Source organism: Macaca fascicularis, chromosome 15, assembly GCF_037993035.2.
Source record: "Macaca fascicularis isolate 582-1 chromosome 15, T2T-MFA8v1.1".
Classification (NCBI taxonomy): domain Eukaryota; kingdom Metazoa; phylum Chordata; class Mammalia; order Primates; family Cercopithecidae; genus Macaca; species Macaca fascicularis.
The window spans coordinates 83,589,069-83,601,114 of record NC_088389.1 but is presented as its reverse complement, the minus strand read 5'-3'; the positions used below and the strand labels follow the sequence as shown (position 1 = coordinate 83,601,114).

At 48.6% G+C, this 12,046-nt stretch overlaps 1 protein-coding gene across 2 annotated transcripts in view; it reads right to left on the bottom strand.

Moving 5' to 3' along the window:
• Positions 1-11,605, bottom strand: part of TTC39B (tetratricopeptide repeat domain 39B) — a 140,909-nt gene extending 129,304 nt beyond the window's left edge. The window contains exon 1 of one of the 2 annotated variants that reach the window (XR_012424677.1): positions 11,345-11,477. Coding sequence is in view for 1 of the 2 variants with exons in the window: in XM_005581685.5 (XP_005581742.2) it covers positions 11,345-11,584 (240 nt within the window). In the remaining variant the exon portion in view is untranslated. Of the gene's footprint in view, positions 1-11,344 lie in introns of both variants that reach the window. The other variant, XM_005581685.5, reaches the window with a different exon arrangement.
• Positions 11,606-12,046: the final 441 nt, after the last annotated feature.

Sequence of the window (12,046 nt, the reverse complement as noted above, 5' to 3'; positions counted from 1 at the left end):
TAGTACAGGAGTCTGCAGCAAACTTCCTCCATAAAAGGCATTTAAATATTTAGGCTGTGTAAGCCACACATCTGTACCACTGTAGAGAAGTTTGGGGCCGCCTGACCTAGTGGAAAGGGCAATGAGTTTAGAGTTAGGGAACCTAGTTTCTAACCCTGATTCTTGCCTAAGCCAGCTGAGTGACTTTGGGCCAATCACTTCCCTTCTGTTTCTTCTGTAGAATTCTCTTTTCAATTGACTGCAAAAATAAGGTTAAAATATATTTTAACACACCAAAATGTTAGCTGCAGATTCTACATTAAATCCATAGATAATGAACCAGTGGCAGCAATACTTTAAAAGCATAAACAGAAAGTGAATTTGCATTTTAGTAGTACCTTCTATGTGTCAGGTGCTTTATAAAATACAATCTGACTTCATCCTTCGTAAATGAAGAATGTCAGAAGTGAAATCACAGGTTCAAAGTCAGAGAGCAAATGGGAAACCAGAATCTAAGCCCAGCTGGCCACTCCCTCAGAAGCTCAGTGCTGCTCTGCACATCGAGGACCTGGTCTAGGTCAATGAGCCCTCGACTGATGATTCTGCAAACGGGTGACATACGAGTACTTTTTGGGGAGGATTTTGGAGTCAGGCCTCACTTCCCTCTCTGAAGGACTCTCCCTCTCTGTCCTCATCTGTCTTGTCCACCTCCTCTCAAAAAGATCATACTCCATTTGGTCTGAAAAACAATGTGAGAATCTGAGGTTTGTTTCCTTTGGTTCTGAGTGGAAGGACTGTGACTCATGGTTGTCCAGAATGCCAGGTCAAAGTGGTCTGAGAAAGCAGGGAGGGAGAAAAGGAGGACCAAGCACTTTCTCAAAGAAGCTGTGACTGGTCCTGCTGCCCACACCAGCACTGTGGGTCAAGTTGGTTTCGTATCTCAGAACTTAGTCCTAAGGTAAAAGTCTATGTGATGAAACATAAACTTGTGAAATTACCCAAGTGCCTCTGACCTTGTCTGTCTCCTTAACCACCCACTGCAATTCAGTTTATAGGCATCCGTTTAAAACTGTACCTTAGAAATGGGGTTGGGAAAGGGAAAGTGAAACCAAACAAATGGAAATCATTATCGTTCTTCCTTTACCCCAAAAAAAGAAGAAAAGCAAAAATATTCCCCAAATACAGAAGGGTGCATGTGTGTCTCCACTGTCAAAAGCAAATTTTTTTTTTTTTTTTTTTTTTGAGAAGAAATTTCACTCTTTTTGTCTAGGCTGGAGTGCAATGGCTCAACCTCAACTCACTGCAATCTCTGCCTCCCAGGTTCAAGCAATTCTCCTACCTCAGCCTCCTGAGTAGCTGGGATTACAGGCATGTACCACCATGCCCAGAACATTTTTGTATTTTTAGTAGAGACTAGGTTTCACCATGTTGGCCAGGCTGGTCTCAAACTTCTGATCTCAGGTGATACCACCACCGCCTCAGCCTCCCAAAGTACTGGGATTGCAGGCATGAGCCACTGCGCCTGGCCAAAAGCTAATTTTTTTAAAAGGCAGGGCCAGGCATGGTGGCTCATACCTGTAGTCTCAGCACTTTGGGAGGCCAAGGCTGGGGGATCACGCGAGCCCACGGGCTTTAGATCAGCTTGGGGAACACAGCGAGATCCCATCTCTATGGAAAAACACTGGTTGGGCATGGTGTCATGTGCTGTAGTCCCCCCAGCTCCTGGGGGAGGAGGGAGTAGGTGAGGGGGGCGGGGCGTTAAGGCAAGAGATCTCTTGAGCCCAGGGGGTCAAGTCTGCAGTAAACCATGATCACACCACTCTAATCTAGCCTGCGTTTGACAGAGCGAGACCCTGTCTCTTTAAGGAAAAAAAGAAAAGAAAAAAGAAAAGCCAAACTCCGTAGCTAAGCATTCAAGGCCAGATTCTGATCAATCTGGCTGGAACACACTCACAGCAGCTCTCCTGCCTTAATCACTTCAAGTGGGCATAAACTGTGCTCCAACCACATGGCCTCCATCCTGCTTCACCACGCCTGAGGAGCGCAGGTCCCCTGCTGTTCCCTCTGCCTGAAGGAATGAGGGGTGATCTGCTCCCTTGCTGCCTGCTGAAACTCCACCTCATGAAGCCCAGGTCGAATGTCACCTTCTAGAAGACACACGTCAAAAACTCAAAGGAACTTTTACAGACAGATCATCAGTTTCAACTCCTTCATGTTGCCTCTGAGGAAAACAAGGCGCAAGAACGTTAAGGGACTTGCTCGAAGTCACACAGCTAGTCAGTAAAGACTTGGTCTGGAAAGAAGTCAGCAGGTGGGGTGGGCAGCAGGCAGGAGAATGTCCAGGTTGACCGCCCTGTGAGAGCCCTCTTCTCCTCTTCGCACAGGCCACTTGAACCCTCTCCAGACTCTACCCTGCATTCCAGGTTACAGCTGTCTGTGTCCACATTTCTGATTGTCTTTTTCAGAGAGGTCCAAACCATATCTTACCCATCATGTTACCTTAATACTTAGGTACCCTTGGGCCTTCAGTGAGTCCCAATAGTCATTCAACAGACAAAACACCAGCCTCCACCACTCTGGGCTTGTCTACCTCCAATAAGCCTCCACGCCTTGCCAGGGAGCCACCTAAAGTACTGCTCACTCCCCACCACTCCTCACTGAAACCCACAGACACACACCATGATCTCCACAATCTGACACGAAAGTCTCTGAACGGCCCTTCTTACCTGTGATAGTTAATTTTAGGTGTCAAGTTGACTGGATGAAGGGATAACCAGATAGAGAGAACAGGTAGTTTTTATTTCTGGGTATGTCTGGGAGAGTGTTTCCAGAAGAGACTGGCATTTGAATCCATGAACAGAGTAAGGAAGACCTACCCATACCCAAAGTGTTGGGCACCATCCACTCAGCTGAGGACCCAGATAGAACAAGAAAACAAAGGAAAGTCAAATTTGCTTGTTCCCTCTTCTGGAGCTGCGAAGTCCTTTTTCTCCTTCTCTTGGACATTAGAACTCAAGGTTCTCCAGCATTCGGTCTCCAGAACTTGCACCTGCAGTCCCCCATGTTCTCAAGCCACCATCCTCAGACTGAGTTATACCATCAGCTTCCATGGTTTTGAGGCCTCTGGGCTTGGACTGAGCCACACTACCAGCCTCCGCAGCTCTCCAGCTTGCAGACAGCATATGGTAGGGCTTCTCAGGCTCCATAATTCTATAAGTCCATTTTCAAACTGCTGTATGAAGAAATACCCAAGTCTGGGTAGTTTATCTCCATTTCTCTGGAGAACTCTAACCAAGTACCCCTCCAGCCTTGTTTCCTGACACTCCACCTGTCCAGAGCACCACAGGCTCTCCCTCACCTCTGCAACTGATCCCACTATTCCCTCTCCGGGAAGACACTTCAAGAGCTCCCTTTCCCCACATCACTTCTCCATGGCTAACCCCTACACATTCTTCATGACTCAGAATGTCTAAGAAATGACCTCCTCCAGGAAACCATTCCTGACTACCCTCTCTCCCAGGTGAGGTGCCCTCCTCTGTGCTCCCGAAGTACCCCGGCATCCCTCCTCCACCAGGCGGTTCTCAGCACACACATGCCCCACTCTCCACTAGACCATAGCCTGAGGCAGGAGCTGCATTTGCTTCTCCAGCACCTAACACAATACTCAACACATTAAGTCAGACTGAAAAATTGTCACTCACTAGTTACCTTCAGATCCAACAAACATACAGTGTATCATTTCACCAAAATATTTTAAAATATGTAGACCCTATGAATATGACAGCATAATATCAGCAATACCAAGGGGACACGTCCACAGATCACAGTGAAAAGCTTTACTACACACCTAGTCTTTAAATAAAGAGCTTAAGATGCATGATGGCACTAGGAACTGCCAGGCACTCCCCACTTCAGGAGTCCCGTTAGAGAGGTGTGATGACATCAACAATATGGCAGCTGGCCGTGGTGGCTCTGGGTATACACGGACTTGGTGCATCAGGAGGGAGCACAGATCCACGAAGTACAGGGGGAGAAGAGGAGAGTGCTGACTAAGGTGGTGGCCAACAGGAGGCTGGAAAAAGGAAAATCCCTCCCCCCAGGAAGCCTCAAAAGCACCCACAGGCCGGGCGCGGTGGCTCACGCCTGTAATCCCAGCACTTTGGGAGGCCGAGACGGGTGGATCACGAGGTCAGGAGATCGAGACCATCCTGGCTAACATGGTGAAACCCCGTCTCTACTAAAAAATACAAAAAACTAGCCGGGCGAGGTGGCGGGCGCCTATAGTCCCAGCTACTCGGGAGGCTGAGGCAGGAGAATGGCGTGAACCCGGGAGGCGGAGCTTGCAGTGAGCTGAGATCCGGCCACCGCACTCCAGCCTGGGTGACAGAGCGAGACTCCGTCTCAAAAAAAAAAAAAAAAAAAAAAAGCACCCACAGGAGTCCCCAGGTACTTATCTTTGGGAGGTGAATACAAAGTAACTTCAGGAGACTCTGCCTGAGATGCTACTGGGGCACCCAAGACTGGAGATTGGTGGGCTGTCAACAGATGGCTAGATGGAAACTCTGAGCCTCACTGAACTCACAGTATCAGATTCACACTGGATGATTAGAAACAGCACCCATGGGCAGGGAACTGAGATAAGAAGGCAAGCAGCTAGCACAGGAAGAACTGATACTAGCCTGCAGAAGCATACGTGTTACCCAGACTTGAAGGGAAGGAAGTGGGTATCCAGGTAAAGAGGAGGGACAGGAGAAAATGAGGAAAAGTTTCACTAGAAAAACAGCTGTCAAAAAACAGATAGGGTTTCAAAAGAGACTCAAGATTGAACATTTCAGGAAACATTTCAGGAAAATGTCTGTCTGTTAACCTGAGCTGGAGTTGGGACTGACGGAAAAGTGATGCTGCTTCCTTCCACTAACCAGCATAACTAATTTACAAACACCCTTTCTTAACTCTGCCCAAATGCTTACCCTCATTAACAAATGGCCCACGCTCCGCAATCAGAAAATTCAGTGAGCCATAGGGATTAGTTTCATCTGCTTGTTGTCCTTCCCCATCTTCTACCCACCTGAAAGGAGACAGGAATGAACTCTACTCCTCCTCCTTAGGCGACAGCACCCCCACCCAGCCACACAAGGAACCCAGAATTATTACTCAATGGCTCCTCCCTCACTGCACCACTGACCATCAAACTGGGGAACAGGCCACCAAGTCAATTCCTCTTTCATGTTTTGAGAAATCCGTCAACTCTGGCCTCTTCTGTCCAGTGCCACAGCGTCTACTCTACTTCCTTACTCATCATCTTCCACACTCACTGTTGCAACAGCCTTTTGTCCTCCTGCTACCTCCACATCCTGGCTGCATCCACTTCACCAGATTTATCTTCCTAAAATGAGCAATCTTACCACAATTGCCTCGTCAAAAACCTTCCATGTGGCCGTTTGCAGTGGCTCACGCCTGTAATCCCAGCACTTTGGGAGGCCAAGGCAGGTGGATCACGCTGAGGTCAGGAGTTTGAGGGCAGCCTGGCCAACATGGCGAAACCCCGTCGCTACTAAAAATACAAAAATTAGCTGGGCATGGTAGCAGGCGCCTGTAATCCCAGCTACTCAGGAGGCTGAGGTGGGAGAATCGGTTGAACCTGGGCCATGGGGGCAGAGGTTGCAGTGAGCTGAGATCCCACCACTTCACTCCAGCCTGGGCGAAAGAGTAAAACTCCGTCTCAAGAAAAGAAAAAAAAAGAAAAAAAAACCCTTCCAGGTTCCCATTTTTTAGGAGATACAACCCAAACTCCTTAGCGTGACACTCAGGATACAATGACTCACGATCCAACCTAGCCTTTTTGGTTTCTGCCCTTCGACACTCTCCTTCCCACTGGACCAAGTGCTCTCTATTCCCGCCCATCTCAACTTCCCCCAAGGCCTCCCCACTGGGGGGCCCAACACAATCCCGCTTGCCCTTTGAAACCTAGTTCAAATACCATCTCTCCTTTCAAGTCTTTGCTGGCCCCTAAACACGGGAAGCCAATCATCCCTGTTTGTACCTGTTGTCTTGGTGCAATTACTGAAAGCACACATTTACTCAGAGTGCCCTGCTTTCAATGATAAATTATATGACCTTCCGACCTAAAACCTACCCTGACCCAAAGACAGAAATAGTACAGTGACTTGTGTTCAGTGTTTTGCTTGACGTTGTGCTCCTCAAGGGTAATAACTGTCTTTAGTGTGTATATCCAGCATTTAAAGACTGTTAGCACCTGACAGGGGTTCAATGAACATTGGTGGAAAGAAAGAATAAATCTCAGCTGGGAACAGTGGCGCACGCGTATAATCCCAGCACTCTGGAAGGCCCAAGAGGAGGGATCACCTGAGGTCAGGAGTTTGAGACCAGCCTGACCAACATGGAGAAACCCCATCTCTACTAAAAATAAAAAAAATTGGATGGGCGTGGTGGTACATGCCTGTAATCCCAGCTACTCGGGAGGCGGAGGCAGGAAAATTGCTGGAATCCAGGAGGCAGAAACTGCAGTAAGCCGAGATCACGTCATTGCACTCCAGCCTAGATGACAAGAGCAAAACTCCATCCCCCACCATTAAAAAAAAAAAAAAAAAAGTTTAAAAAGTTATGAACATTTGGCCGGGCGCAGTGGCTCATGCCTGTAATCCCAGCACTTTGGGAGGCCAAGGCGGCCAGATCAAGAAGTCAAGAGATCGGCCGGGCGCGGTGGCTCACGCCTGTAATCCCAGCACTTTGGGAGGCCGAGGCGGGCGGATCACAAGGTCAGGAGATCGAGACCACGGTGAAACCCCGTCTCTACTAAAAATTACAAAAAATTAGCCGGGCGCGGTTGTGGGCGCCTGTAGTCCCAGCTACTTGGGAGGCTGAGGCAGGAGAATGGCGTGAACCCGGGAGGCGGAGCTTGCAGTGAGCCGAGATCGCGCCACTGCACTCCAGCCTGGGCTGGGCGACAGAGCCAGACTCCGTCTCAAAAAAAAAAAAAAAAAAAAAGAAGTCAAGAGATCGAGACCATCCTGGCCAACATGGGGAAACTCCATCTCTGCTAAAAATACAAAAATTAGCTGGACATGGTGGCATGCGCCTGTAATCCCAGCTACTCGGGAGGCTGAGACAGGAGAATTGCTTCAACCTGGGAGGCGGAGGTTGCAGTGAGCCGAGATCGCACCACTGCACTCCAGCCTGGGCAACAGAGTGAGACTCCATCTCAAAAAAAAAAAAAAAAAGTTATGAACATTTAACCTTATAACTGTATTTGCTGAGTGACTTTTAATATAACGTTAAATATAATGCATCAAATTATATATGCAAGTTACCAATTTCTATAACTACATAATAGCAATGTAATCAACTTTTCAAAAAACATTCAAAACTGTTATTTTCCAGCAAAAGTAAAACTATTGAAAAAATTATTTTCTGAAAAGTGATTTTTCTTGTTTTCTTTGGAAACAGGGTCTGTCACCCAGGCTGGAGTGCAGTGGCATGATCAGAGCTCACTGAAGCCTCAACCTCCTGGGCTCAAGTGATCCTCCCACCTCAGCCTCCAGAATAACTTGGGACTACAGGCAGGCACCACCATGCCCAGCTAACTATTCATATTTTTATTTTTGTAGAGACAAGGTCTCACGGGCTGAAAAGTGATTTTTAGTAAACCTTTATTTCATATGAGAAAAAAAATTTTCTTTTTTCTCAAACGGAGTTTCACTCTTCTTGCCCCGGCTGGAGTACGATGGCGCGATCTCAGCTCACGCAACCTCTGCCTCTTGGGTTCAAGCGATTCTCCTTCCTCAGCCTCCCAAGTAGCTGAGATTACAGGTGCCCGCCACTACACCCAGCTAATATTTCGTTATTTTTAGTAGAGACGGGGTTTCACCATGTTGGCCAGGCTGGTCTCGAACTCCTGACCTCAGGAGATACACCCGCCTTGGCCTCCCAAAGTGCTGGGATTACAGGCATGAGCCACTGCGCCAGGCCTCATATGAGAAAATTTTTAACTTAATTAGCTGCTAGATATTCATTATTGGTGAGTTGAATAACCTTAATTGAATTAAATAATAAAACATAAATGATTTTCATTCAATTCTTAAATCCTTATATTTGAGGGCCAAATATAAGCAAGCCACAAGGCACCCAATAGTAGCCCATAAGTATGTGAAGGTAACCAACCAAGATGACTTCAAGATCAAGCAACTGACAAGACAGAAAGTCCTCCAATCACAGCCATCTCTACGTAATAAATTTGTTGGATTGACCTTGAATATATTCTGTACATCTTCCATGAACTCATTATCAATGTTGCTAGTGCAATACGCAAGAAAACCCAATGAGAGAAATTCAAATATTAAGAAATAAGCTTTTGCTGATTGAGCTTTAAAGGGCCACACACCATCATAATATCTAAGATGCTTGTGCTCCCCAGTAACCAGTTTTTGCCTCCAACGAGGAAGCAAGTCCTAACTTTTATGCTCCCAAATTTATCATACTAGCACCTAAAAAACACAAATTTAAAAATCAGTTTACCCAAGAACACCTCCATCCTACAGCTACCATGAGAGCTTCTCTACCATCATCATTCATTCACTGGGTACTTTTAAAGAAAAAGATTTCCATATAATTAGCCCTTCCCCCAAAAGAAACTTCCTCTCCCCCAACCTCCCCCTCATCCCCCTCCCCCCCATCTCAAGAAAAGCCTAGATCTTTAGAGCTAGAAGAACACTTAGGGCTAATCCAGCCCCTCCTTCTTCAGATAAGGAGATAAGGGAACTGAAAGAGCCCTCTGAAGTTGACAGACTTGATCAATCAAGGTCAACAGTCATGGGAAGGACCTTGTCTGTCTTGTTCACTGTTGTACCTCCAGGCTATTATAGGGCTTGGCACCTAGTCAGCTGTTTACACATGTAAGTGATGAACAAAGGGAAGAACCAGGTTACCTAAAACCTAGCCTGGTACTTTTCCAACTATATCACTTTGTCCCTTTTTTTTTTTTTTTTTTGAGACATAGTCTTGCTCTGTCACCCAGGCTAGAGTGCAGTGGCACAATCTCAGCTCACTGCAAGCTCCGCCTCCCGGGTTCACGCCATTCTCCTGCCTCAGCCTCCCCAGTAGCTGGGACTACAGGTGCCCGCCACCATACCTGGCTAATTTTTTTGTATTTTTAGTAGAGACGGGGTTTTATCGTGTTAGCCAGGATGGTCTCGATCTCCTGACCTCATGATCCGCCCGCCTCGGTCTTCCAAAGTACTTTGTCCCTCTTAACTTCCCCAGAATATCAAATAATGGCCATAAAAACTATCAATATCAAATATGGCCACAGAGACTATCAAACTCTTCTTAAATACGTGAAAAGCTTCCTAGCTGAAATAAGCTATTCGCACACCCAGTAAAATTGAAGAACAGGGTCTTATGAACTCGAGGTTAGAGTTCTTCAAGCCCATTTACAGTAAGGGACATTCTACAAATAAGTCAAGGGTATCCAGTCTACAACACACTACTTCCTACTTGCTTACACTTATTAGAGCTCCTTTTTAGAGTTCTTGTACACAGGTCGTATCTTCCTAATCAGACTGAGAACCGTAAAGAGGCAAAACTATGTCTTCTTTAAGGCACCTACCAAGTTTGAGCACAAAGTAAATGCTCAATAAATCCTTGCTCAGTTTATAGCAATGGAAGTGGTACACTGTGAGGGACAAAAGTACATTTGGCATGAACAAAGAATTCTATTTGTATTTTGCTCATCAACTAGGACTAGTATAGTACCTAGCATGTAACAGAAGCCTAATAATGAATGAAGAAAAATAAATGAATGATATGGCAAAAACTGAGATGTTATTAAGCAACATCTTTTCTGAAGTCTTTCATTCATTCAACAAATATTTATTTACCAAGTATCTGTGTGCTAGGTTCTCTGCTACTCTGAAACTTCCACAGAGTTTCACTCACAGAAACCTAACTTCCCTCCGCACCAGCTAATGCATCTCAATGCAACCGTTCATCTAGTAGGCAGTGCGCATAGCTGGGGTGACCATTTGTCAAAGTATGTCCGAAACAGTCCCAGTTTACACCTATTATCCCAGTGTTAATTAATAATAGCACTGCTCAACAATGCCCTGATCTAGAGAATTACATGGCCCTAAGCACAGCAAATCTTCTCCCACGAACAGATGAGGATTCAAATATTTCACTCTACAGTCTTGGGACCCTCAATGCAAGGGACAGGCTGTAAGCAAGGGTTTGGACAGCCCGGCTTGCTCTCTTGTCTCTCTGTCATGTAAAGGAGCTGTAGTTCAGTTTTTGTTTTGTTTATTTTAAGGCCCACATTTAAAGTATAGTATTCCTTGTCAGGAGATTCCTGGCATTAAAGAGATGGACGGGAATCTTAACCGCCTCCTCCAGATCATCCACTATTGCATCATTTGAAACCAAAGCCTTCTAAAGGCAGCGACTTGTACAATTCAAGTCAGGTAAGATGGCAGCAACAGCAGCTGTGAGTGCTGGCTGCTGCTGGAGCCTCGGTCTCAACTTCAAGAGCAGGGAGAGCGCTGTCTCTGGAGTTGCCAGGTGCTGAAAGGAACAGTCAATAATAAATCAACAGGTCCGGCGCGCTGGCCCCGGGGTGCTCAGGCCCGGATGCGCCACGACTGGAGGAAGTGGCTAATTACTCACAGTTGAAACCAAAGGAGGCCGGAGCCGGTTCTCAAAGCGGTTTCCCTCTGAGGACCTGCTACGGGAAATGTCCGGGCCCAGTGGAGCGAGACAGAAGAAGCACCACAGCCTGGGCTGCGGCTTCGGCCCGCCAGCCCCATTCCCTGGCAGCCCTGCCCTGCTGTCGCGGCAGGTACCCCTCTACTCATTCTTCCTCCGGTTGCCCGCTCTTTCCATCAATCGTAAGCCTTTCGGTTCTGCCACCAGGAAACTTCCATAGAAGGTGAGATTCCCAGGTCGAGGGATGATTCCACGAACAGTCAGAGGTCTAGTGCCGGGACTTCAGGGTCAGACTAAGTAAAGCACAGGCGTCGCTGAGCCGGCTCGGAACAACTCAGAGCTGCGGGTCCTACGCTCCCGCGCCCTCACGCCCATCCAAGTGCCGGCAGGAGGTGGGTCCTCCATCCCCACGACCCACTGGCCGGCGCCCCGAACCTCGGCAGTGCGTCCGCTCGGCGCACCGCAGGGACCCTCCTAGCTCCAGCCAGGACAGACGTCCAAGGCCGGGCGCCCCCACCCGGAGCCCGCCCGCCCCAGAAAGGGGACCAAGGGGGCGGGGCCTCGGCCGTCCCAGCCGGGCTCACTCTTCTCTCCTGGACTCCTGTCCAGGGTTTCAGGGGCCGGGCCCGCAATCCCCATCGGCTCGTACCTCGTCCGCTTCCAGCTCCGCTCGGCTGCCTACGAGCGCCATGTTCCTCCTCCGGCTGCTGCCACCCAAAAACCAAGCAGGGAACTCAGAGCCGACTCCTGCTCTCGGCTCTGGGCTCAGCCCAGCGCAAGGGAGGGAGAAAGGGGACTGCCCGGCGCTCCCTCCCCGTCTCGGGCGGGGCCTGAGTGCAGCTACTCGATTTCCCCGCCCCCGGAGCCGGCAGGCCCACACCGCATCCATTTCCTCCCTGGACGCCGCGCCGCTGGCCGGGCCACTTGCCCGGCCCCCCGCAGGCTCGCCCCGCCCGCCCACGTGGGCGGAGTCACCTCCCAGATAAAGTTTCCCGGTCTGGCACGCCCTCCGGGAGGGTTTCCCAAGGGTTACCTGCCGCTTGTGCTCTGAGGTGGCTGGGCACACCTGGAAAGAAGCTAGAGAGCGCGGGGATGACGAAGCCAAGGTCAAAGCAGCGCCCCACCTGGGGTCCGTGGAAGCATCCACCTGGCCCTTGGTCCGGTTCCAGTCCTTTTTCCTCTCCAGGTGGCCACCGCATCTCGCAGATGGTGTGGCCTGAGGGCAGCCTTGGGTCACGGTCACTGGTCCCTGAGAGACTTCTGACACACCACCCGCCTGTACGTAGGTGGAAGGACTCTGTTTGCTTCTGTGTTCAAAAAATTAAAAAAACGCGGGACAGAGATTTATACA